The 25,821-nt window shown below is 38.8% G+C and overlaps 1 protein-coding gene across 1 annotated transcript in view; it reads left to right on the top strand.

Annotated features, from left to right (window-relative positions):
- Positions 1-24,972, top strand: part of herc3 (HECT and RLD domain containing E3 ubiquitin protein ligase 3) — a 44,337-nt gene extending 19,365 nt beyond the window's left edge. Inside the window, exons 13-25 of the mRNA XM_084715181.1 lie at positions 2,648-2,837; positions 5,294-5,457; positions 5,601-5,714; positions 7,167-7,193; positions 7,326-7,424; positions 8,265-8,435; positions 8,520-8,663; positions 11,931-12,097; positions 14,417-14,483; positions 15,741-15,823; positions 19,610-19,793; positions 21,347-21,449; positions 23,087-24,972. Of these exons, the coding sequence (XP_084571307.1) occupies positions 2,648-2,837; positions 5,294-5,457; positions 5,601-5,714; positions 7,167-7,193; positions 7,326-7,424; positions 8,265-8,435; positions 8,520-8,663; positions 11,931-12,097; positions 14,417-14,483; positions 15,741-15,823; positions 19,610-19,793; positions 21,347-21,449; positions 23,087-23,295 (1,722 nt within the window). The 3' untranslated portion in view covers positions 23,296-24,972. The remainder of the gene's footprint in view (positions 1-2,647; positions 2,838-5,293; positions 5,458-5,600; positions 5,715-7,166; positions 7,194-7,325; positions 7,425-8,264; positions 8,436-8,519; positions 8,664-11,930; positions 12,098-14,416; positions 14,484-15,740; positions 15,824-19,609; positions 19,794-21,346; positions 21,450-23,086) is intronic.
- Positions 24,973-25,821: the final 849 nt, after the last annotated feature.

The following is a 25,821-nucleotide window of genomic DNA, read 5'->3' as shown; positions in this document are numbered from 1 at the left end:
TAACAGTGTATCTAAAAGATGTACAAAGTAATAACAATCTCATTTTATTTTTTTTAAGTCCCAAATACAGTTGGACTTGAGTTATAAACTCAACTTGACAAAATCAAAAAAGACTTGATTTGGACTTTGACATCAATGAACTGTGACCAGGGTCAGGAGAGTTACTTTAAAATATATTCTGATACAGTTACTAATTACCTGTTAAAAATGTAGTCGGTAACCTAATCTATGTATCACAATATTAAAGTAATGTAACTTAATTACTTTCCGTTTCTTTGGATTACCTCAACATAAAACATGGTGAAATTATTTAGCCTAAAATAGTGTTTTTTAGGGCTGCAACTAATGATTATTTTCATCAATGATTAATAAATCGATTATTTTCTCAATTTATCAATTCGTTGTTTGGTCCATGAAATGTCAGAAAATGGTGAAAAACGTTGATCAAAGTCCAAGATGACGTCCTCAAATGTCTCGTTTTATCCACAACTCAAAGATACTCAGTTTACTGTCAGAGAGGAGAAATCAGAGAATATTCACATTTACAAAGCTGAAATCAGAGAAGTTGGACTTTTTTTCAAAAATGATTCAAAATGATTGATTGATTAATCCTGTCACAATGAAAAAACCCAGAGATTAAAAAGTGTTATTTAAAAAGTTTGCTAAGAATCAAATGAACATCCACCAAGCCCCAAGTGTGGGTAGATTTTTTTGTTTGATGAAGGTTATCTGCCGTAATTGTGGGTAAATGTTTGCACCAAAATAGTCACGTTATAAAAAAACTACGCAGTCTCGACCACACTTAGGTGTCAGGTACGCTGCTTCTGTCCACCTACTGTCTGTGTTGGAGTTCGACACATGCAGGGACTTCATGCAGCATCCATGTGCAACTCCTAAACTCTGAAATCTAGACTCGAATAGCCACAAAGGTTGTTTAAAACCGGAAGGTTCATATTTTTTTCTTATTTTCCTTTATCAAAATACAACAGCCTACATCTGCCATTACTTCCTTGTTCTTTCACCAGAGCATTTTTAATAACTTGATACTAAAATCATAACAATATCCCATTCATTTCTACATAGTCAGATTTTTAAAAACTCAATTAAAAACAGGCAGATTTTATTCTATTTATTATATACGTAGGTCTGTACCAAACAAACATGTTTTCTTGCATCTGGTGAACAAGATTTTTAGGCCAGATCATCTATGCACGTCTACAGTACCTCATTAAAATGCTGTTTCCTCACATATTTTCCCTTTTTCAAAAAATTGTGATTTGGATATTGCACTTGGCCGTACTGCAATTTTATTGCGATTATTTCTGCAGCCCTGTTATCTAGGCATAACATTACTGAGTGTCAGGATCCTACAGTTTCTCCAGTCATCCTGCTGACGCCTCACGTCTGTATCCACTTCTGTTTGACTCAGCAGCTGATAAAAACTTAGTTCTGGGTTCTTTATCTTATTGGTAGTGCATCCCAGCACACAGCAGCTTTTATACAGTTTTCTATTATTTGCTAGCAGATGGAAATACAAGTCAATAAAGAGCCATGGATTGTTTTCCGCTCTAGTGGGGCGGGGTTTACATGCATTCTGTCTCTATGTAACAGCCGCATCAACATCTTTTAACCATCTTTAAAAAAATGTTTTCAACATGGCTTCTGCTCTGTGCTCCAATAACAGTTCTAACTGGCCAGCAAAACTACATCAATCATTAGCTTAGATGGTTACCTCTGATAGCTAATGTTAGCAAAAGTAAAACTATTCTGTCAATCATTACTGACCTAGTTATTCTTTTCTAACTCACCAGCTGCTTTTAATCATCTTCAGAATCTGATTTTCTCTTTTCAGCATAGACGAGCCAAGTACAAAACATATGTAAGTACAGGGAACAGGAAAGAAGAGAGTTGGTCACGGTTCTGCCACAGTAGAGAGAAAAGGAGCGGGACTTCGTGAGCGTCAGTTGTTACTTGAGGCTACTGTTCAGCATACGCTACACAGCCTCACTTTACAGAACTGTGGATTAAAAGTTGCCAAGGAGAAAAATAGCACACACTCAAATTCAAAACTTCATTTAAATCTAAAACCTCTGAAATACAAAGTAAAAAAAAAAAATACTTGACATGACTCAGATTTGATATTAAGCTTGATATTAAACTTCCTAATGTGTCTGTGATGAAGCAGTTAAAGGAGGAACATTGTGGTCGGTACACATCATTTTGTTTGGGTTTATGAAAGAAAAAAAAAAGTTGTGCTTGTTTTGAAAGTACATCAAGTCCTGCCGCAGGTCTGTGGCACAGACTGCAGGCTGAGTCACAACCTCTAACATTAGCTCTGTAATGTTAGGTTTTGGGTTCATGCACATGAATTATAATCTGTGTGCAGACTGAGGCCTCTTTCCAAGCCGCTAAAAGCCTCTCCCAAAATTTAGTGACTGATATTTTCCACCTGCTGCCAAGAAGTTGATCCAAGCGGAATTTAAAAAATATCCCATACATTTATCTGGCTTATTTATTGAGACTTGTAGCTTTCAAACATACCACATCACACTACATTTCAAATACTTTTCTCTGTAAAACAGTAAATATTGTGTCTTTGATCTGTGTAATTATATACACAATACATCTCCACTCTCTTTCTGTTCAGGCCACCAAAAGTTTTGAGAGTCTGCTGATCCCTCAGCTGCCGCGCTCCCCTCCTGACGTCGAGGCCATGAGGATCTACCTCATCTTGTCTGAGTATCCGGCCCTGCAGGACTCCAAGAACTACATCCGCCTCACTATCCCCCTGGCGATGGCCATCCTGCGGCTAGACGCCAACCCCAGCAAAGTATTGGGTATCATACTTGCATGCACACACTACAAATTTTTTTATATCGATCGAGTCATTTCAAACCACATTTGGTAGATAATAACACAGAACGTCCTGTCAAACTCATGTGACATCACACCACATGACTCTTAACTTGTCACAGTCTGTCAGCGTCTGCATCTATATTCACCTAAGTCACTTGTGCTTAGCTTGTTATCCTGAGGAATATTTAGGAGAGGCCAACGAACCAGCAAAAGTTTCAGAAATGCTGCAACATCACAAAAACATGGGCCTTTCCCACCAACGTGGAAATAGTCTTGTTCCAGTCTGTGCACCTAATTTTAAACCGTTCAGAGCATTCCCTCCAAAAATGAATTGGTGCAGAAACTGAACAGCTGTTTTTTTTTTTCAGCTGGAACCAAAAACAGCAGTTTCCCCTGGAAATCAAAGTGGACCTGTTGTATTCTACAGGTTGTTGTGCTTTGTGCAACGACCTGCAGACTAGTTCACTAGATAGCACCAAGGTTTCAAAAATCTTGATGGGAACCAGTTCAAGAACCAGAGCTAATTTGGTGGAAAAGGCCCTATTGTAAATGCCCTGACTGATTAAAGATATTTGAGGCTCATACTGATAAGAGATGAAGTAAAATCAGAAGTTCTCTTCACAGAGTCAGTGGCTATGTGGCAAACCATTTCTTTGTTTTTGATCTCTCTCACACTGACGGCACAAACTGACAGAATCCACTCTATCTCGAAACTTTTGTATTTATTTAAACTGCAACCGTTTAACCTTGCAATGACATTTAAATAAATACTTTCCAAGTTGGTCCAGAGCAAATAAGATAATAATATACTGGCAGGCATGATGTTTTGTTGTAATTTTGACATTGGAAAGGTGTAACAGATGCTGTTTGAACAACCAACAAGAACTTTGTTTAAAGCATACTGATGCCCTTACATACCTACAGATACAGTATAAAATTATCTATTTCACATATGCCAGAACACCAACAACAAATTTTGCTTTCGATAGCTGACACGCATTTACTGACAACTAACCGATTAAAAATGTTAAAAATAATGTTAAATACAAGAGTTGCTCTAGTTCAGTGCTCTGTTACCTCAGTGGACAAGGCGCTGGATCTGGTTCGCTCTGTCCGCTCAGGTAATTGGTGCTCAGATCGCAGCAATACAGGTTAAATCTTGAGACTGTGAACTTGATTCTTTTTCCACACAGTACAGCCAGGCTAAAAAATACGGTGTAGACCTACAAGTGTGGGCTTACTGTTCTGTTAAAATTCACTGTTGCGAAAAATGGGGAGAAAGTGAGAGGGAGAGAAAGCAACATGCTCTGAGCATCGATCAGCTGAGCGGACAGAGTGAGCTGGAGGCGGCACCGCGTCTACTGCTGCAGCAGCATGTGTGTGAGAGAGAGACAGACAGAGAATTGTCAAATTTAATATGGACATGGAACTGATTTTGAAGAGCTTTAAGTGAAGTAGGTTAGGCTATTACTGCACCCAATCTCGTTTGTTGTTAAGCCGTGCACAATAATGAAACATTGCCTACAAATTGACAAATCTAGGGTTCCCTCCTAGACATGAGCACAGCATGTCTGTATGAAAATTCACTGACATGCGTAACTGGTCAAAAACTCTCTTGGTGGTTACCCGACTAAAGATAAACTGATTAACATCCCTAACCAGAAAAATGTTTGTTTACTTTGAGCGTTTAAAAATATCCTGACAGATCAATGAAGAAACAGCCAACCACAGTATAATGATTTGCTGTCACAGTCAGTGGTGAAAGAAATATTCAGATCAGTTCCTCAAAGCTATGAGGAAAATAATGTGTTGATTTTGGAGACCGCTGTGGACAAAAGTGGTCATGTTTCCACTGTAATAACCACAAAATTTAACAACCAAAATTATTTCATTTATATAAATATGTCCTCTTGCATCTTTTTAACTGGTTAATGTACTACTCACTTTAACTTTGGCTGGGAAAATGTAAACACAGGCTCGTTTCATCTGATTTCACAGAGAATCTGACCTGGTAGCAGCCATTCAGAACAAACATATAGAAACAACCTGCTTCTGCTTGTGGATGGTCATATAGAGGCATCCGTTTTTTGAGACTGTTTCATAACCAAATAAAAACTTATTTTATTAGCTTTAAGTAAAGTTAGAAGTACAATCTTGTATTCAAAATTTTACTCTAATAAGATGTCAAAATTATTTGCATCAAAAAAAGTAAAGTAAGTAAATTAAAACTACACTATTTTTCTCCAAAATGTAGTGGAGTAGGAGTAGAAAGTAGCATAAAAAGGATAAACTGAAGTACAGTTTTGAGGTACTTGCGCTTAAGTACAGTATTTGAGTAAATGTACTTAGTTACATTCCACCACTGGTTCTAGTAAAATGTTACCATGTTTGGTATCTGCTCTGTAAATTAATTCAGCCTTTCTCTCTGTCCCTGCAGATAACTGGTGGTGTTTTGTGGACGGCAGTGTTTTCACCAGAATGGTCGACATGTACAAGAGCATCGTTGTGTTCATGCTGACGGGAGGCAAGACGCTGCTCGTACCCGTCTTCTATGAGAACTATTTTGTTGCCACTCTGAGGCTGCTGGAGAAACTCCACAAGGTAACGGCACAGGCCACACGCTGCTGCTAAAAACGTGTCCATCAATTCTGAGTTGGAAGCGTGTGTTATCTGTAGGCTGCTGTCCGTGTACCTGTGAGATTTCCTGGAGCTGAGGCAGGTGTTTTTTTGTTTGCTGTCACCAGGTAAACTTGAAGGCTCACCATGTAGAGTACAACCGCTTCTATATCCCTGACATCACCAGCCTGGTGGACATCCAGGAAGACTACCTCAAATGGTTTCTGAGTAAAGCTGAGATTGTGAGTACTGGCAGGTTTCACTTCCTTGTTACTTGACATCTGCTGAATCAACACCCACACACAAACACACACAGATGCACTTAACTGGTGTATTTCTCAGTGTCTGCAGACAGAGTGTGAAATTTTATCCATAACTGCTTGTGGGTGTGTCGCTGTTTGTCAGTTCTTGCTGTCCAATAAGCATTTAGGTTCACAGACAAGCCCCCATACTGTACCTCCTCGGACACTGGAGGGATTTTTAGCTGCGACCAGTCTGTCAGTCAGTCCGCAAAAATTTTCCACCCTGTTTGCAGCCACAGTTTTTGCCCTATGAGGCTGAAATTAGGGATGGACTTTGTGTGTGTGTGTTTGTGTTCATGACAACTGCACCAATGACAGTTGAGAAAGCTTGGTACCTCGGTCAATTTCTTCCTTTCCTGTTTCCTTTGATGTTAGATATGTGCTCAGCTTGTCTGTGTTAAAAAATAAAAAAATTTGATGTAAGCAAAATGCAACCAAATTAGTTAATCTGCTTCAATCACTATCTAGCTATTTAGCCAGCATTTTACTAACTTTAGCTAACCTAAGATGTGAATATATGTCACTTTTATAGGAAAAGGAGATCGTTGACCAGAGTACCAAGTTTGCTCCAGTGTTTAGGGGAAGATCATTCTTCCTGATTGGCAGCCCCTAAGCTTTGAAACAGTGTCCCAAAAAAGTTTGAGATATTTACACTCTGTGGATTAAAAAGCAGCTAAAAACCTTCATGCTCAGACAGGCTGTTGGGTAGCATGTGGCATTTTAGATTTTAGTCTTGAGCTTTTATTCACATCCCCTGTATATTTTATATGGTGTTTTATCTTTGATTTAATTATTTGTTTCTATATTATTTGATTTAATTTCTTTGACGATCCAGCATGTGACTGCAGTCCATGAAAGGTGCGACATAAATAGACTTTGCTTGCTTGCTTATTGGGACGCAGAAAAAGAAGGAGTGGGGTTTAGGAAAGGTCAACTGGCTAAAGGGAGTGCGGTAACGGGAGTGGTGCATAACTTCCAACTGGATTCACAGAATTGCACAATATTTTGTGGAGAGGTTGATCATGAGCCAGAGAACAACTGATAAACTGTTCGTGTCAATTGGCAAAAAGAGGGCATGGCAGTGGGAGTGGCCTAAAAGAAAAAGACTCTTGTTGGAGGCATTACTGGTCTCACTGGAGTTTCTTTTTAACTGGTGAAGGTTAGCCTATACTTTGGTCACGCCCCCTTTCGTAACATCACCCTTTTTTATCATAGAACCCTTCAGAGGCATCACTGGACTTGGCAGAGATCAAGTGTGTGTGAGGTTTTGAGTGTGTATGTGTGAATACATGCACATACGTGGTTGCAGCCATTGCAATTTCATGCTTATTTAATGTTACTGCAGTTCCATTTCAAGTTGGTGAAATGACTTTGTTTTGTTTTGTTTTCTAGAAAGTGGGATCATCCTCCCCTTCACAGGTACTTGATTTAAAAACTAAACTTAAACTATTTATCTATCTATACTATCTATTTATCTAAAATTACACATTAGATTTTACCCATTTTAAATGTCACGAGGGTAGTAAGTATATTTCTTTATTTTCCTTGCAGAGCGACTTTCCCGCAGTGAACCTATGTGCCTACCCGTTCATACTGAACGCTCAAGCCAAGACAACCATGCTGCAAACAGATGCTGAACTGCAAATGCAGGTACCTGCTGTTAATGTGAAAGTAGTTTTACTATTTCTTTCATACAGTGTTGATCACAGATTTGGGTTTAAAGATGGATGTTTTATTTAAATTGTTTAAAAAGGTCTCTTAACTTTCTTCTTTTCTGTTATGTTTGCATGACCTGCTCTATGTGATGAATCTTGTTGTGGCTTTTGACAGCTCCTTCAAAACTGATTAACATATTAGTTCAATCGTCAGAACCACCTTTTCTCAGTTCAGATTTTTTAGGCCTACCTCTCAAAGATTTTAATTGAGTTATTCATGCTTTTATTACATCTCTGTTAGACTATTCCAATTCTTTGTGTGTCTAGAACAGTCATCTCTCCATTCACATTTTGGAAAAAAATGCAGGTGTTTGTCTCAAGGTGGCGCTCGGCTCAGCACAAGAAGGTGTAACACCAGTACTGGCCTCCCTTCACTGGGTTGATTTTCAGATTTTATTGCCTGTTTTTAAGGGTTTAAAAGGGTTGTTGCCACATTATCTACTTGCATCATCATACTCTATATAGTAGAGCACTGAGGTCGACAAACCAGATGCTCTTTGCGTTGGCTGCCCCTAATCTCTGGAACAGTTTCTGTTCATATAAGAGCTGCTCAGAGACTTTTAAGTCTGTGCTAAAGACTCACCTGTTCTCGATCTTGATCATTTATTATTATTGACACAGATTTTTTTCAGTTCTTATTTGTTATGCATTTTTATATTTGTTTGTTTGGGCATTTTAATCAGTATTTTGGTCAACAGTGGTTGTTTTAAATGTGCTCTATAAATGATAAACTTTTACCTTTTCTTGATTTTTCCCTCATCACTCTGTGACCAAGATGGCAGTAAGCGGTGCAAACCTGCACAATGTCTTTATGCTGCTCACGTTGGAACCCCACCTTGCTAGGAACCCTTACTTGGTGCTCCATGTGCGCAGAAACCATTTAGTGAGCGACACGCTGCGTGAGCTCACGATGTACTCTGATGTGGACCTCAAGAAACCGCTCAAGGTGAGAGCTACACCCAAGCTTTTGAAAAAAAAAATTCCACAAGCCATCTGTACTCTTTGTGATCTCCTCATCTTCCTCCTGCAGGTGATCTTTGATGGAGAGGAAGCCGTGGATGCAGGTGGAGTAACTAAAGAGTTCTTCCTGCTGCTGTTAAAGGAGCTGATGGATCCTGTATACGGGATGTTCACTCATTACAAAGAGTCCAACCTGCTGTGGTTCTCAGACAAAGTGAGTTGCTGTGCACAACAACGCTGTGTTCACATGTCAATGATGTAAAAGACTCCAGATACGATTCTTTAGGTTACTAAACAAGCTTACTGCAAGTTAATGAAAATGGAGAACTGGAAACATATCAGCTTTGTGAAGCCTTTCCATATAATGAGCAGTGCAATCAATAATTTAATTAAGCTTCAGAGTGCAGTACAAGGGCACTAGATACCACTAGATAGAGAATTACAAAGGGGAACTGGAAAGTGTGTGAAGCAGTAGTGAAATACAGCTGTGTCGAACCACCATGTTCTGAAAAAAACAAAAAAACACATGAGCAACAATACAAACAAAAGACCAACAAAAAAAAGTAAAAAAAACAAAAACAAAAAAACAATACCTTTGCATTTTGGAACAGAAAATAGAAAATGCAGTCCAGTAAGTAGTCCAGCATTGCATGATGGGAAGTGAAGGCCATCGGTATAATATTTTAAAGGAGAAATCTGCAATATATTTACTGTAATAAGTCATAAAATGACCATGATGTCATCGGTGATGAAGGAAACTTGCTAAGGTGGAAAGTTGAAATTTCCATTCTGAGCTGGAATGACTTTTGTTTGACAGTTTCAGGTTCATTAGTGTTCAATTCAATGCCAGATGTTTGCCAAAAGGCCAAGTGTTTGTTTATGGGTAAGAAATCGTGAATATTCTTTTAGAAGGAGTAGACATTTATAACGGTTAAAATGAGCACTTTGTTAATGGAGTCTGGCAGGCAGTCACTAAACTACAACTCCAGACTGTGTATTTTCAGAGCAGCTGGCTTTTGTTTTCAGGTTAACAGGCTTGACTTTACATTGACAGACTTCTGACAGTTATAAACAGTTGATCAACTTACAGTATTGGACTCATCACTTGTTACTGTCAAATTATAATGTTGTGCACATCTTGTGCTCCTGCAGGAACAGTGCAGACGGCCAGGGGGAAACAACTTACTTCAACTATAGATAATTTATTTAATAGGATTTCTACCTATTTAATATACCATGTATGGCCCCAGCCTGCTATTTAGACTGCAGTGCTCATTTTTAGGCATGCAAGTGTTATTATTGCTCCTTCAAACTACATTACAAGCCGGAGCAGAGAGACAGAAAGCAGCACACTGCTCTGCCTCGGTCACAAAATGTGGATAAATATATTACTCAGTGTCTTTTTATTTGGCACCAATCTCTTATTTACACGTTTTGTCGGAAAAATAGACTCAAAACATAAAAAAACCCTTCAAGTTGTGGGCTCGCCTGTGAGACACAGCTGAGACACAAGTCTGCACGCAGGCGGTGTAGACAACTGCACAGGTTGAAATAAAAGCTTTTTTGTATCACGAGTGTGTGAGTAAACACAGCTAATGACACGCTCGCGGTCTACACATACACGGGGTAGACAGGAATGATTGAGATGTCTCAGCAATATATGGGTTTTTCAGAAATACAGTGATTCAGTAGGTTATTAGTGATGAACTACACTTTCTAATGCAACGTCAAAACTACATAAATATCAGAACAGAATTCTCTTTAAAATTTGAAAAGAATTCCAAAATTTAGATGACAAGAGAGAAACAGAATATTTGGTGTTGGTTGACAGACGTGTCACTTCCTGCAACAACAAAAGAAACCAGTGGGACACAGATAAATAACAATGTATACATATACACTGTGCTGTATTGGACTTACTGCCAACATCTCCATTTGATTGTTTGCTTGTTTTTTTTGTCTTTATTAGATAAATGGTTATAACTAATATTAACATTTCTCTATATATTGTGTTATATTATATTTCATGTATCTATTTGATTACCTACTTTACTTGATCAACTATTTCTATTTAAATTAATGTTAATTTAATTTGTTAATTGTCTTTAATATTGTAACAGTGGTGATACATTGAAATGTCTACTGAAATTTAAACTGATTTGCGATTAAAAAAGAAGGTGGGACAGGGCCTTAATGTTAGGGGACAGTGACCCCTTGAACCTCCTACTTCCTGTGTTCTCGGTTCAGTACCTCCTTAAAATTTAGGGGTTGAATCAGTAATTTGACAGATAAATATCAAGGTCCTCTCATCTTGTGGTCTGACAGTTTGCCCAGTTGTAAATGTGTCAGAAGTATGTAAATTCAATTATTTGATATAACTTTGTTTTAAAGGTATGATGTTGTTAATACACTGATATTAGTGGTATAAAAATGACCTTGTTATGATAATGAATAACAGTGTTGTCCACAGTAAAGTCATTGAATTAAAATGAACATTAGCTCTTACTAGCTTCAACTTTAAACATAATGTAGAGCCAAACAGATGCAGACATTTCCATGCTGATAAAGGGGACATTTGTTTTGTCTCTCTGGAAGAGTGGAAGTGACAGTTCATCAGCGTTTGTCAATGCCGTCAGTAAAATGCAGAGCAGAAGATTAAAAAAATTCACCTGGAAGATTGTGCAAAAGCTTAACATGAATTTACCACCTGTAGCAGCTCAGAGTTTTGAGACAGTATTTAAGTAAATCAAATGAAGGAAGCTTTTTTTATTTTATTTTTTTAAATACTAGACTATATGATGAATCTGCAGAATGTGTGTTATTTGACCTGCAGCTTCGTTTTCCAGGAACAGCTGCTGGTTCTGCCATCACACACACACACGTCAGTGGAAACCTTCAGGTTTACAAAACACTGCCCTCTATAAGAGAACATGACCCTGAACTTTAAGAACCACCAGCTACTTAAATCTAATAAGTGATCCAACAATGAAACAGAAACATTAATGGGCCCTTTTGTTTCCATTCGTCTTTGCAAGGTCAAACAGCTTCATTATTACCTCATACTTGTGATATTAACTTGTTAAAAACACAAATTATATTTACTCAGACTTTATGTAACAGTTAAATGTCTGAAACACACTCAGACACTTTTAAAATGTGTATTTATGTCTACAAATCCTAAACCTCTAACTGGAATTTTAAATGGAATTAATTCCGCATTTTTTTAAGCCTGAGTTTTGGATCAAACGTCTTAATATTTCAGATATCCAGCTCCATTTTTTTAAGAACAGGCAGCTGAAGTACATGTCTTTTAAGTCTTTTGAATAATAAATGTGCATTTATCCAGACATGTCCATGCTGATCATCATCTCATCATTTCCAAGCTTGTGGGATGTAAGAATTTATGTTCAGCCAAGCTACACTTTCTGTTGCTACATCCGGAAAGGCAATAGTAAAATAATTTTCTCGTGTGTGTTTCCAGTGTTTTGTAGAGCAGAACTGGTTTCACCTGATCGGGATCATCTGTGGTCTGGCCATCTATAACTCCACAGTAGTGGACCTCCACTTCCCTCTGGCTCTTTACAAGAAGCTGCTTGATGTCTCACCAACGCTGGAGGACTTCAAGGAGCTCTCGCCCACCGAGGCCAGGTACCATGTCCTCTGAGAAGCAACACAGAATAAACATTTCTTTCCTATTTAAGTGGATGGTTTGGATTATTTGAAGTGGGGTTGTATGAGATACTTAGCAGTACATTGTTTAGCTTCCTACACCTCCTGCCTGTTTGACAGCCCTCTCATCCTCTTTCAGTGGTCACTATTTTAGCCACTTAAAGACTGTGTGAACACATTACACATCTTAGAGCACTGTAGCTGAAAACATGAGACACAGAACTAGGAGTTAGACTGTTAAACTCTTCTTCACGGTTTCTGCGTTCAGGATCTTTTGGGCAGACCTGAAACATGGCTCAGTGATGTGCCGAAACCACAGTCCCCCCTCATTACATAAGCTCCATGAACAACACTGCCTCCTTCTCACCTCACCCTCCCCAACGGTCAGTTATGAACGTACCTTCAGCAACTCCAGCAGTTCACGTCGTCTTAGGCTTATTTCAGTTCCAACAACCAGACACGGAAGGAAAACAAACACCCTCCTGTCACCGTCCTCTCGCTCTAGTGGCTCAAACAAGTCTGGACATGTCCAATAACACTGCTAGATGGAGCGTCCCATGTTTCAGGTCATTTTCAGGTCATGGTGGTGTTCAACACTGAGACAGACGATTTTTTTTAATCATTCTAATTTGGCTTGGTGGTTAATAACAGTTGTTTTTCTTTAAAGAAGGGCCCACCTAAAAATATATCAGTTTAACTATATATATGTTTACAACATTTTTACTGCTTTATCTTACTTCCACACTGCCTTTTTTCAGTGTAAAACTGCCACTGTATGAGTTAAATATTGATCTTTCTTGCTCAAGCAAACTCTATAGGCACAAACAGTAAATTTGCCTGTCTACTGCTGCCTCGATCGGTTAGTTTGTCTGTTTTGTTGTGTGACTTTGGTGAATCTGAACTAACCTTTTAAAACACAGCAGTCACACAACAACACAAACAAATTATCACATCGAGGCAGCAGTAGACCAGCAACTCCTCTGTCCTGTGAGGTAAAATTACTGTTATTGCTAAAGGAGTCTGGTTTGTTTGAAAAGAGTGATATTTGGCTTTAATAGTAGTATACACTTAAATTGATATTGATTTCCTTAGGTGGCTAAAATACATTTTGCTGCTGAGCCTGAAATCAAAACGGCTTCAAAGAGAAAATTTCACATCCATTACACTTCAGGTGTAAGTAAAATGTGTAAAATTGCAAAGCAACAGTCCTGAATCCTGCTGTGCTCAAACACACGTAAACACACGCTCTTCAAGTTTGTCACCAGGGTGCAACAGTGTGTCACTCTCTTGCATAACCAGTGTGTGTGTGTGTGTGTGTGTGTGTGTGTTTTTTAAGTATCAGTGAAACTGGCTGCCTCTGGAAATGCCTCTTTATTGAATTTAGTGCAGGAAGTGTCAGCACTTCCTCAGTGCCCGATTGTGTCCAGTTGAGTATTGATTTTTAGATTAGTCCTCTGAAAGCTACAAGCGGGCCTGCACAGCCTGAAGTGTTGCTATTGGAGACGACACAACCTCAGAGGACATGATCACAAAAAACAGTTTATATGCCACAGGTTTATTTTGACTGTTAAACATTCAACAGACTGAAGTCAGCACACTGACAAGAACAAGATAAGACTAGCACTGGCTCTAAAATGTTTGGCATTAAATCCATTTGTATTGTCTTTTCAGTATTAAAACAGTGCACAATGACCTCAGCCTGGTACCATTTGATTGTCTTTCATTAATTAGCACTTCCTTTGCCAACCCACTCGCCCTCTCTCAATGTTTCCTGTGTTTTGGTGGTAAATTTCCAGCATGTTCTTGGCTGGAAAACCAACACAACACTCCCTCTGAGTCATTTCCTTCAGTATTATTCGCTATTATGTTTCCACTCTTAATCTAGCAGACGATTTGGGGTGTTCCCTATCTGTTTGATCCATGCAGCTGTAGGACAGGCACAGCTGATCCTGGTTTTCATTTTAAAAGTCAAACAGGGACAGATTGAAGCCTGGGACATCAGATGGATGTAATAAACTGTCTGATAAGGTAGAAAAAAACAGATGGATGATGCCACAGATTTGCAGATATTTCTGAAATGAAGGAGGTATTATTACAGATAAGCCCTCAGCTGTGTATGATGATGTGCATGAATAAGCTATTTTTAATATTAAATGTAGTTATTTGTTTCTCCTCCAGGCCGCCTACATCTGAACATTTTTAATGATTCTGATTCTGGCCTTTAACTTTAACTTGTAATGGTGTTTTCCTCACTGTCATGATCATTTGTTAATATTCCTTCTGTTTATTCCTCTGCAGGAGTCTACAACAACTTCTAGACTATGATGGAAATGATGTGGAGGAGACGTTTCTTCTCAACTTTGCTGTAAGTGTTACCTTCATTTATGCCGTTTCCCAACCCTGGTCCTCAGGGCCCACTGCCCTGCACGTTTTAGGTGTTTCCTTGCTCCAACACACCTAATTCACACTGCTTCATGCTGACTTACAGGATTTTAGAGGTGGGAGAAAAAAAATCAAGTGTCATAATTCTTCTTTTTACAATTCCTGATTGATTGATTGTTGAATCAATTTTTAATTAGCACTCAGTCTGTTAGCTTGATGCTAACATACTTGGAATTGCTATTGAAGTGCTGATGTAAATTAGTGTTGTGATTACAGTAATATTATCTCAGCTGACAGATTCATTTTACTTCACATGCTTAAAATAAAACCAAAAGTGTGCTCAGACTTTCAGGCACATCAAACTAATAACGCCTCAAAGGGTCAAAACTCAAACTCAGAATTCAGTTTCAAAGTTCAACTTCATATCAGGGCTCTAAGGCTCTAGGTTAGTTAGTCTTACTAACTAATTATTTTCAATATCAATTAATCTGTCAGTTATTTACTGGATTAATCAATTAGGTGGTTGGTCTATAAAATGTTAAAAAAAAAAAAAAATTGGACCTTTTTCTTTCTTATAAAGTTACCCAAAACATTTGATTGATTATCAAAACAGTTGGCCAATCATTTAATAGTTGATTAATAATCGATTACTCGTTGCAGCTCTACTTCAAATGTATAAAATGTTAATTTTAAAGGCTCTTTGTGATGTGTGCAGTTATCAGGGGATCTATTCATTTTGGCCCGAGCAGGAACAGCTAAATGAAATCTCTACAAATGTAGAGTTCAAAAGGCTAAATAATTTCCTAAAACGACTGACTACTGTAGCTTTTAGGGAGCATTACTCAAACTGAAGAAGTGCATTTTATAGGCTTATGTCTGTTTTTACCTGCTATTGTTATGCACACTGACAAAAAACGCCGACTACTCGACTGGAAGAATCTCAGGAGCTGATGTGGGTCTCTATTTCAAATAAAATAACTGGTCTTGGGGGGTGGGGGGGTTACTAAAACCAGTAACAATTGAATGCAGAGGCAGTAATTATGTAATATGATAACAAGTAGACATGTTTATATAGGCTGGTCTTACATTTACAACCGGCCCTTTGAGGACAATTGTGATGCTGCCGCTGATGATAATTGAGTTTGACACCACTGCTCTAAATCCTACAGTCGACAGTTCATCTTCTTCCTGAAATGTACAAAACTCCAGTCTAAGACTTTTTGTTGTGTTCACATCTCAGATCACGAGGGAGAACTACGGGATGACGGAAGTGAAGGAGCTGATCCCTGGAGGAGAGAACATCAGCGTGGACAAAAACAATAGGTGAGGCAGCTTGACGGATCAAATATAAACTGCACTCAGTCTGAGGCAGCAATTTGATGTTTTTATGAATGAAGTCATCAACTTGCCGTCACTTGATGTCCCATTTGAAATGACCTTGTTTTATGAATATGTTTAATGCTCTACACGCTGTTCTTTCTGAAAGATAAACAGATAAGGTTTTTAATATATTTTTCCAGCAGATTATCATGTGCTCACACAGCTGGCAGCTCGTGGCTTATTGTCCCAAATGAAGGTCATGTTCTATGTTGAAAAGAAAGATTGATTTTGGTATTTTAAGCATCATTGGGTGTGTCTTTCTCCACCGCTAACGCCCTGTTTCCTCAGCTCATCCTTGTGCCGGTAGCATTGATTACAGCGTAATGTGGATGAGTCCACAGAGAGTTGTGGGGCCAGCGATGTCAACATGTCTGGCTGCTAGTGCTGAACAGATGGTGCGAGCAGCAGTGACCCAAGTTGCTCCTGCAATATCCCCTCAACATTCAAATATAAAACTGTAATCACAGAAATAAAAGAGAAAATGAATGAAAATAAAAATGAAATCACAATCTGAAGCAAATGTGTTGATTTAGACTGAAGGTTAGTTTGTCAGACAGATGATTTCCTGTCTTCATGTTTCTGTCTATCAGAAAATGTCCGTAGAATCAGGTCAGGACATTGTCCAGATTTGCTGTTGTACACATGTAGCACACAGCAGGAGACTGTCTGTGTCAGACGTGTTCTCACATGACATACACAGAGAGCTGCAGGAATGAGTCCTGACACCTGGACATGAGTTAGTATATCAGCATGTCCGGTTCCCTCGTCTCAAAGTCAGTGGGTTTTTTGCAGGGTTACACTTTCCTTAACCAATACTTGATTCATTTTTTAATGTTTTCCCCCCTCAATCAAAGCTTCATTTCTACAGCAATATTTGCATATTCTCTGACAGCATTACACAGCCTATGATATATGAAGACCAAAGGCCAGCATTTATGAAACATGCATACTTAAATATCAGATGATAAGTGAAGCACACTCAAAGGCTCATCAGTTGTATTTCAGATCAGATTCTGAACAATCAAACTTTGAGAGATTGTCACATTTTGTTCTAGGATATCAAATGCATCAGTAAATACCTCACTCATGAATTCTGCAGCTTTTATGTGTCTTAAAAAAGGCAGCTGGTAACAAGTGGCTAAATGAGACTACAGAGACTGACTAGTGTTCAGCATGATGAGGTTTGATGTTCACAACAGTTAGCTGAGTTGACATGAAGTCATGTGATCGTGGTGTAGTTTGTTTTCCATGAAGGGCCATGTGGCTACGGGTTTTCGTTCCAACCAAGCCGGAGCACACCAGGCTTGATACATTTAATCAACTGAAAGCGTCTTGACGCGCATCAAACTACCTTGACGCTCGCACTCTGAACCTGTTTCGATTTTCGAGCGTCAAATGAGGACCAGGCCTTTTTTTTCCTGCAACTGCTGTTTGGGAGAGTTAAAGTGAATAAAAAAGGCATGGACATGAGGAGCGAGTGCTGATAGAGCTTTAGCTCCACCTGAAACCAGGTAAAAAAAAAAAAAAAAGACCCGCAGCAGAGAGGGAGGGAGGGAGGGAGAGAGCGCGTGAATAGGGACAGATGCGCCAACTTGATATAAAAACTTTTTATGAATATGAATATCGCGCACTGTTTAGTCATTATATAGACGGACCTGAAAAAAGATGAGGATTTTTTCCCCTCAGAGGACAATATTTTATTAAAGACATAAACTATTATTAATGGTTATACTAAATAAATAAACAGATGCATATAAATAGCGACCTTTTCCTAAAATACTGCTGGTTTTATGGTGATGGCATGTTAAATCTGACGCCTGCAGTGTGCTATAGAAGCTTCATTTGATGCATGTCTTTTGACGCGCGTCAAATGAAGCCTGCAGTGTGTTTTGGCCTTTTGTTTGGAGTTTATAGCCTTCTAACATTAGCTTCTCTCTTCTGGTGATGGCATTTATGTTAAAAAAAAAAAAAAAAAGTGTTTTTTGTTTGTGAAACACGTCAGTATCATAAACTTTTATTTGCCACAGATTTTCTGGACTAAAATCCAAAATTGAATATAAAAATCCAATTGTTTTTTTTGTGGAGGAAACTAAAGCAATGCTGACTTCCAGGCTGGTTTACAAGAATACATCATCCCTGCAGCACTCTATACTCTGCTTGGTTTAGGCAAGGTTGGGGGCTGTAGAACGTGCAGGAAGAGGACGACGACTCACTCATAAAGATGACCGTTTTTGGGTTGATATCATTGCTACATCAGAACTGGCTCCTAAAAGGGCAGTGGTGGCCTAAAGGTCACAGAAGTAAGCTCGAAAGATCGCTGGTTCAGTCCCCGAACCGGCAGGATAAATCTGGGTGAGGAAAGTGACAGACGGCGACTGCTCCTCCTGACTGCTCCAGTGGAGCTGCTCAGTGGCTGAGCAGATAAGACTGTGATCCTGATTCAACTGAGTTGTCAGTGGAATCAATGCACTTTTGTTTTTTTTTAGTCAGGGCGAAATTCATTTAATGTCAAGTCCAACTGGCATTTGTGTTCTCACATACAGCTCCTCTGGGTGATGTCCATATACGTTCAGGACTGCAGTGCATGTGTGAAAGGGGTTTTAGTGTTTGTGAATGTTTTATTGGACAGTATTGTTTGACACGATGCGGTATGAGCTTATTGAGTCGGTACTTGTATTTATGCCGGTTTGTTCTGAGAAGCCCCTGCAGCTCAGTTTATTTCCTTAAACTCCCCAAAGCAATATTTTTGGAAGAACTTGCTTCCTTCTTTTCAAGATTTTTCTGTTTCGACAGGATGTTGTGGCAGTAAGTAAAAACAGCAAGTCATCATTTCTGTGTGGCTGTTAGTTACAGACAGTTTTATTTTGTGAGAGTGGAGAGAATGGAGATTTTCAGAAATCTTTGGACTATGGAGTCACTTTTCCAGAGAGTGACTGTTAAGTCAAAGGGACAGCTCACCCCAAAATTAAAAAACACATTACATTATCTTTAGTGCTATTTATACATCTAAATTGTTTTGGATGAGTTGCCAAGTTTTGGAGACAATAGGCAATATAAAGGAAGAAGATGGCATGCAGCTTGTTGTACTACACCCACCAATCAGATCACTGCACTAGCTAGCCTTACTGGTGCTAACATTACAACTCAGTTGAGGGGGGACACCATTAATCTTTACATCCTATGCTGTCACGAGTATGAGCCTCTCGTCCATGCACTCCAACATGCACACTTCCTTCTGCACGGTGATATGGTTCTCGGGTTCAACTTTATATCAAATGGAAATATTTCAGATTTTTCTTTCATCTTTTTTCTGTAGTTTGGCTTCTCTAAAATTTCAAATAACCCTGAGTGGGTTCAGCTGTTGTGGCACATGTGTTTGTAATGATGGACTCACAGGTGGATCCAACAGGACTGAAGAGATTATCGCTTTAATCGACCTGAGTAACATCTGCAGCACGACCTCACTGAGATGTAAACAAACTCAGATCGGGCTGCTGATAAACTCCTCCGAGTCTGAAAAAAATTTAATAGCTCTGAACCACTGATGAAATTACTCCACACACAGATACCGACACAATGGAGGAGGAAGCGAGTGTTTACAGTCACACCTTCAAGTGTGAATGAATTCTTTCCTCATAAAGTGATTTGTGAGGATGCAGCTGCTGTGCAGAACAAATTAATGATCTAAATGTTTACTTACTCTGTGGTGTGTGTGTGTGTGCATTTCAGGAAAGAGTTTGTGGAGGCCTACCTGCGCTACGTGTTCTCAGACTCCGTGAGCGAGCAGTACTCCGCGTTCTCCTCTGGTTTCTTGAAGGTGTGTGGGGGGGAGATCCTGTCGCTGTTCCAGCCGTCAGAACTGATGGCCATGGTGGTCGGTAACAACAACTACAACTGGGAGGAGATGGAGAAGGTCAGTGTGTGGTGGTTTAAACGTCTACACATGTAGTGTTTGTAGAAACAATGTGTCTAACACTTCAGTTTGCTGCACTTATTTACTGTCATGCAGCAGAAATTACAACCCACTCATGGTCCGATCTGGCTCTCTTTACTGTGTTTTTTTTGTGAGCACATTAATCTCACAGTTGGATTGGAATTGGAATGACTGTGTAGAAATCCTCAAATCCTCAGTGACGCAAGTATTTGCAAATTGATAGCTGTTGAGATGTTGATGATCACGTTTCATTGGACAGAGCTGGAAATGTGACTTTCACATCATCAACATCTATCACGTTATTCACAGTATTTCTGACTTAAAAGGGAGTACATTACATTAACACAGGGGTAAACAGAAACGCTTGTGACTTGATAAATCATGCTAACGCTCACTTTCAAGATTCTTCCAGCAGCTGCAGGTTTTGTTTCTTCTGGTTCAGCACATTGAGAGAGTTTGTAGGTTGTGTTTTAAGGACATGGCCAACTTTTTTTTTTTTTTAAGCAGGGGGCTTTGTGAATCTGTACTGAGGCAAAGCAGTGATGTTAACCATCTTAGTTCAGCATGCTAGCTTATTAACATTTTACAATTAGCACTGGACACAAAGTGATTTTTGTTGGTTATAAAACAAAGTAAAAGTCAAATGCTGACCTGCAGGTGGTGGTAGGACAAAAAAAAAGTCAGTGGATCACTAAAGTCTTTAGAAAACATCACCTGGGGACCATAAATGTCTGAATAAAATTTGGTGCCAGTTCATCAAGTTGATGTTGAGTTGTTGTCAACTAAAAGTGAAAACTTTTATCACCTGCAGGTGGCTCTATAGGAACACTTAAGACTATATGATTCATCCTCAGGGGACAAAAACTATCTGTTGAAATTTCAGGGTTAAAAATATGAACCTTATAATCAAGAACATACCATAAAAATTGATACATAGTGGATTCAAATGTTAAACATGGAAATTATGAATAAATACAGTATTGCCGTACAGTAATACAATATATAGTACCCTTTTTATATTTTATTTGACAGGGACAGTGTTCATTTATCAACGGAGACAAAAACGTAACTGAGCCAGAATTAGACTAAAAGCTTCATTTCCATCTGTTGTCCCTGATCAGTTGTTAACAACGACACATCCGACCAAACAAATAGTTTAAAAAAAACAGTTTACATGGATGACACGGACTGTTTATTTATGCTGTAGCTTGGGGTGTGATGTCTTGGCACTTGGTTTCACATATTTTACTGGTGAGCTCAACCCTTGTGTGCAGACATGTTATGCAGATTACATCATCAAATCAGTGGGGAAACTTAACATTGTTATGTAACCAAAAAAAATCAAAGCAAACATGAGAAATTTTTCTGAAATGTGTTTACAAGTTTAATGCTATCTGTGGAGAAAACACAAAGATTCATGCACGTCTCTGAGGAATTTGTTTTACTGATTAATGTTGTGTAAATGTCACTGTCAGACAGGAAGTGATAAAACAGGGAAAAGCTTTTCATCACCTCATCTTTCATCTCCACAGAACGCCGTTTACAAAGGGGAATATACAGCCACTCATCCAACAGTCCGATTGTTCTGGGAGGTTTTCCACGAGTTCCCTCTGGAGAAGAAGAAGCAGTTCTTATGTAAGCACTTAATTGCCTCATTGCTCAGTCTGAATGACAGTTTAATTCTCACGCTCTAACACTCAAACATCTTAGAAATACTGTAATAATGTGCAGTTCCTGCTGTGAAGGCAGAATCTGCAAACACTCTGCTTTAACTAAAGCCTGAACATGTTGACAACAACCTCCTCCATCCCTGCACAAAGCACAACTCAGACTTTAAGATGCAGTAAATTAATCTTTTTAGGTCACTGTAAACAAGCATGTGAAAAGAAAAATACACGAAAATGAAATTATGTGATGGCCTGAGACGACTCGTTCCTTCAGGCCTTGTGATGAATGAAATTGTGTGTTCAGAGTCTGATATCTTAACGCTGATCAGATCATATCATTGCCTTCCAATGAATAAGAAAAACATCTTTGTTATCAAGTTTGTGATGATTCTTTTTAGATAATTTAATGTTTTTAAAATTGTTTTATTAGCTGAAGATATAAGAGACATCTCTTAACCCATGAAGGAGCATTTAATCTTTCGTTGCATTTCAAACTTGGAAATGCATGTTTTTGTTCTCGACGGCAATTCAGGTTGTATCTGTAGATTCTGAATTGAAATTAGCAGTAATTATAGACCTTTTTTCATGGCAGCCATATTGATACTAAATAGTAAACACAGGTGTTACCAATTATACTAATTCTGCCTTTCCAGTGAGACAACATGGACCCTGACTCTACTGGACCTGAATGGAACTATAATTAGTATCATTAACACCTGATTTTATCTTTTGTATCAACCAAATGTATAACCAAAATTAAGGTATCTTTTCAAAATATCTGTTTATGGCTGGCTAATATTGATACTAGATGTTTTAAAGCTCTCAAATATTGATATCAATATTGGCTTAAAATAATACTTTTTCTGTGGGGTTTCAGTTATCCGCCATGTTGCATCTCCGTGTTTCTACAGTAGCCCACTATGGACACACTGGTCTTTTAAGACATGAGCATGTAATCCTTCTGTTTACTTAAAATTTACTAAATATGGTATGTTTGGTTTTCTCTAGACAACAACTGGCCCTTGTGTAGTGGTATATTTTTGTCATGACATCCCTCCAGCATATGTCATTCAATACTGCTGCAGTGTTTTGTTTGGTGTTTTCCAGAGTGGTTGCAATGAAGGGTTTGACAGCGATATTTATCACCTAGGTCACCTAGGTGCTTTCCCAGCACTTGATTCCCAGCATTCAGGCTAGCTGTCTGGCCACCGTCCAGGCTCATGTACAGCAATTAGGCTAGCTCCCAGCATCCAGGCTGGCTGACTTTTTGTCACAACACTTGCTAATCCTGCCTCTTTTGGCTCCATCTTTAGCTAGCTAGGTAGCTAGCATTTTGCTAACATTAGCTAACTTATGATGTAACTATATATACACACGTTGCTTTCACACATCCCAACAGGTAGGTTAGAGCCAAACAAATAGGAAATCTAAGTACACTGCATGCAGTACTTTCAAATACTGAAATCAATCTTGGCCTCAAAAGTTTCTCTATCAGTCCGGCTTTAGTTTAGAATATATAAATTAAAATATAAGTGCTTTTTATGCAGCCATATGTGGAGCTCCGGTATATTGTCCCTCTAACTCCTCCGTGTCTCCTGCCTGCAGTGTTCCTGACCGGCAGCGACCGCATCCCCATCCATGGCATGGAGAGCCTGCGTATCGTCATCCAGTCGACCACGGCGGAGGAGCACTACCTGCCGGTGGCGCACACCTGCTACAACCTGCTTGACATGCCCCGCTACCAGACCAAAGAGATCCTGCGCCGCCGCCTCACGCAGGCCGTGGAGCAGTACGAGGGCTTCAGCCTGGTCTGAGGATGAGGAGGGCAGATCTATCTGCAGTGGTTTTAATGCACTTTAACAGCAATACACCACCGTGTCAGTGTCAACAGAGTGTAACGGGGGACACAGGAAAGTCACTCTCTTTATATATACTCTTACAAGATTGTTAAGCATCTTGAATCCGAAAGGTCTATGTATGTACATGCAGAGTAATATTCATTTTATTGCTTTGGGCAATGTTTCTCAACCTTTTACGACCATCTGAAAGATATTTTAAAGGCTCATGTGATTTATTTGAAATATATCACAGTCTGGGAAAACAGACCACCTGGGATCATAAAAAAATTTGGACTTAAAATAAAGGACTAGAGAAGGTTGAGAAACTGGCTTTTGGGTGTTTGCGTCATTTAATTTCCGTCTTTTTTTTGCACAGCAGTGTATTTTATATTCCTTAAATTCTATTTTTCACCTTTAAAGAATTATGTTATTACCTTGAGACAATATATCTGCTTTTTGTTACTTTTAATTTATTAAATAGAGTGGTTATTTTTCGAAATCAAACTGTGTATATATGTATGTAAATAGCACTTTGGATATAATCTTTACCCTCGACATTGGGAGGAGCGTTCGTCCCACTGATCCTTTCAAATCTGGACACCAGCATGTCCTCTCTGCCTGAAACAATGGAGGAGGATCCAGCAGGCAGGAGGGTGCAGGATGATGAGATGTGGTGAATATTATTTGCAATCCCTCTTTTCCTTTTGAGCTGTGGATCACAGAGCAGCTGACTTTGTCTTGAACCTGCATTCAACAGTGTTGCCTTCTACAGCAAAACCTACATGAAAAGCTGACTTTTAAAGTTGATTTTTATTAGTGGTTGTTGTCCGTGTGCATGTTCTTGAGTGAAAGCAAAAAAAAAAACATATTTGTCATTTAAAAGTTTGACATTTTGGGTTATATGCTTGTTAATTTTCTGGCAGAGAATTAGATGAGAAGATTGATGCTGTTTTCGCAACTGACCTTTACAGGTGCAGTAAGCGAGTCTGGAGAATGGTGGTTGATTATTTAGTCTCATTCCCAGGTTGTCAGACGCTGACATTTTAGGATGGGCGACTCAACAATAAACTATCTTTCTCCAGATCATTTACTTTCCCTTTTGGTACAAGGTGGTAATCAACAGCCGGTTAGCTTAGCTTAGCACAAACACTGGAAAGGATGTGAAACAACTTGCCTACAAAAGCCAGTGTAAAAATGATCAGTCTTAGTTGTACATGAGATTATGTACCCAACAACTTCTCGGCTTGGCTGTGTTCTGATTAGGAAAGAAATTTTAGCTAGGCCTATAATGCTGTTACAAACATTTATCATTAATTTATTTTACTTTATTGCCTATCTTAGTGGTTATCTACAGAAGCTAAGAATGGCCACTTGCAATTATTGTTCTGTTGCTGATTTTAGACTTAATCACATCACGAGAATCATATCATGAGAAATATCTTGAGAAGCTTTGTTATTTCAACATAACAAGATAATCAAACCGCTATCACTGGAAACTAGAAGGTTGCGTCATCTTATTAGCTATAATGTTTTCACACTCATTGTTGTGGACTTCTCCATAATTTATCTGTAAAAACAACTTGTTTTCTCAAGATAAATTATCTTTTTATCTAGAGAGATCGAGAAAACAAGATTAATTACCCTGTGGTGTTATGACAAGAAAACCTCTTATTTGTTAGTTATCTTGAGATAACAACATTGTTAACTCATGATCTTGAAATAACTCAAAAAAACCCAAAACAGTTTGATTGAAAATAATTGATTACCAAGTCCCACCTCTTGTGAAACCTGTCAACCATTGATTATGGTTAAAAGGTGTTGCTGGGAGACCTGTAAAAAAGACATAAGCTAAGTAGCTACTTAATCTACATCAATCATTAGCTAGCTAGTTAGCAAGTGTTTTGCTCCGTAGCAAAACCAGCTATTTACAGGCCCCCCAGCAACATCTTCATTTGGTTTTCTTTTCAACATAGACAAGCCAAGCACACAGCATATATATGCACAGGACACAGGGAAAGAGAAAGTAGACTGAGGTTCTGCCTGGTACCCAGCTTGATCAGCTGTTATTGGAAAACAGAGCAAAAAGGGGTGGGACTTAGAAGGGGTTAACTGTAAGCATGGCCATCCTCAGCTTCTACAGTTACCCAACATGCTGCGTTTAAAAGGAACTCATGAACTCATAATGACGACACAGAAATTGTGAACAGAACGTTAAAAAGAAAATCCATCCAGTTCACAAAGTCGTGATGGAGGCTTTAAAAGGGCTCATCTCATAAACACAGTAAACACAATTCCATTTGAACGCACCAGATATATGTAGGTCTAACTTTCGGTCACCTAACTTTCTAAAGTCTGGTTACTCGGTAACTGATCTCAGCCAAGAAAAAGTCCGGCGTGTAACCCCGTGTAAGACGGCAAAGTGTCACAGTTACATTTATTTTTTTGTATGGATTAAACAAATGAGATATAATCCATTAATTTGTGAGTTTTTAAGTTGCCAGT

The sequence above is a fragment of the Lutjanus erythropterus genome, chromosome 3 (genome assembly GCF_056507025.1).
Source record: "Lutjanus erythropterus isolate fLutEry1 chromosome 3, fLutEry1.hap2, whole genome shotgun sequence".
Lineage (NCBI taxonomy): Eukaryota > Metazoa > Chordata > Actinopteri > Lutjaniformes > Lutjanidae > Lutjanus > Lutjanus erythropterus.
The sequence above is the reverse complement of the archived record's forward strand: the minus strand, read 5'-3'. Positions and strand labels throughout refer to the sequence as shown.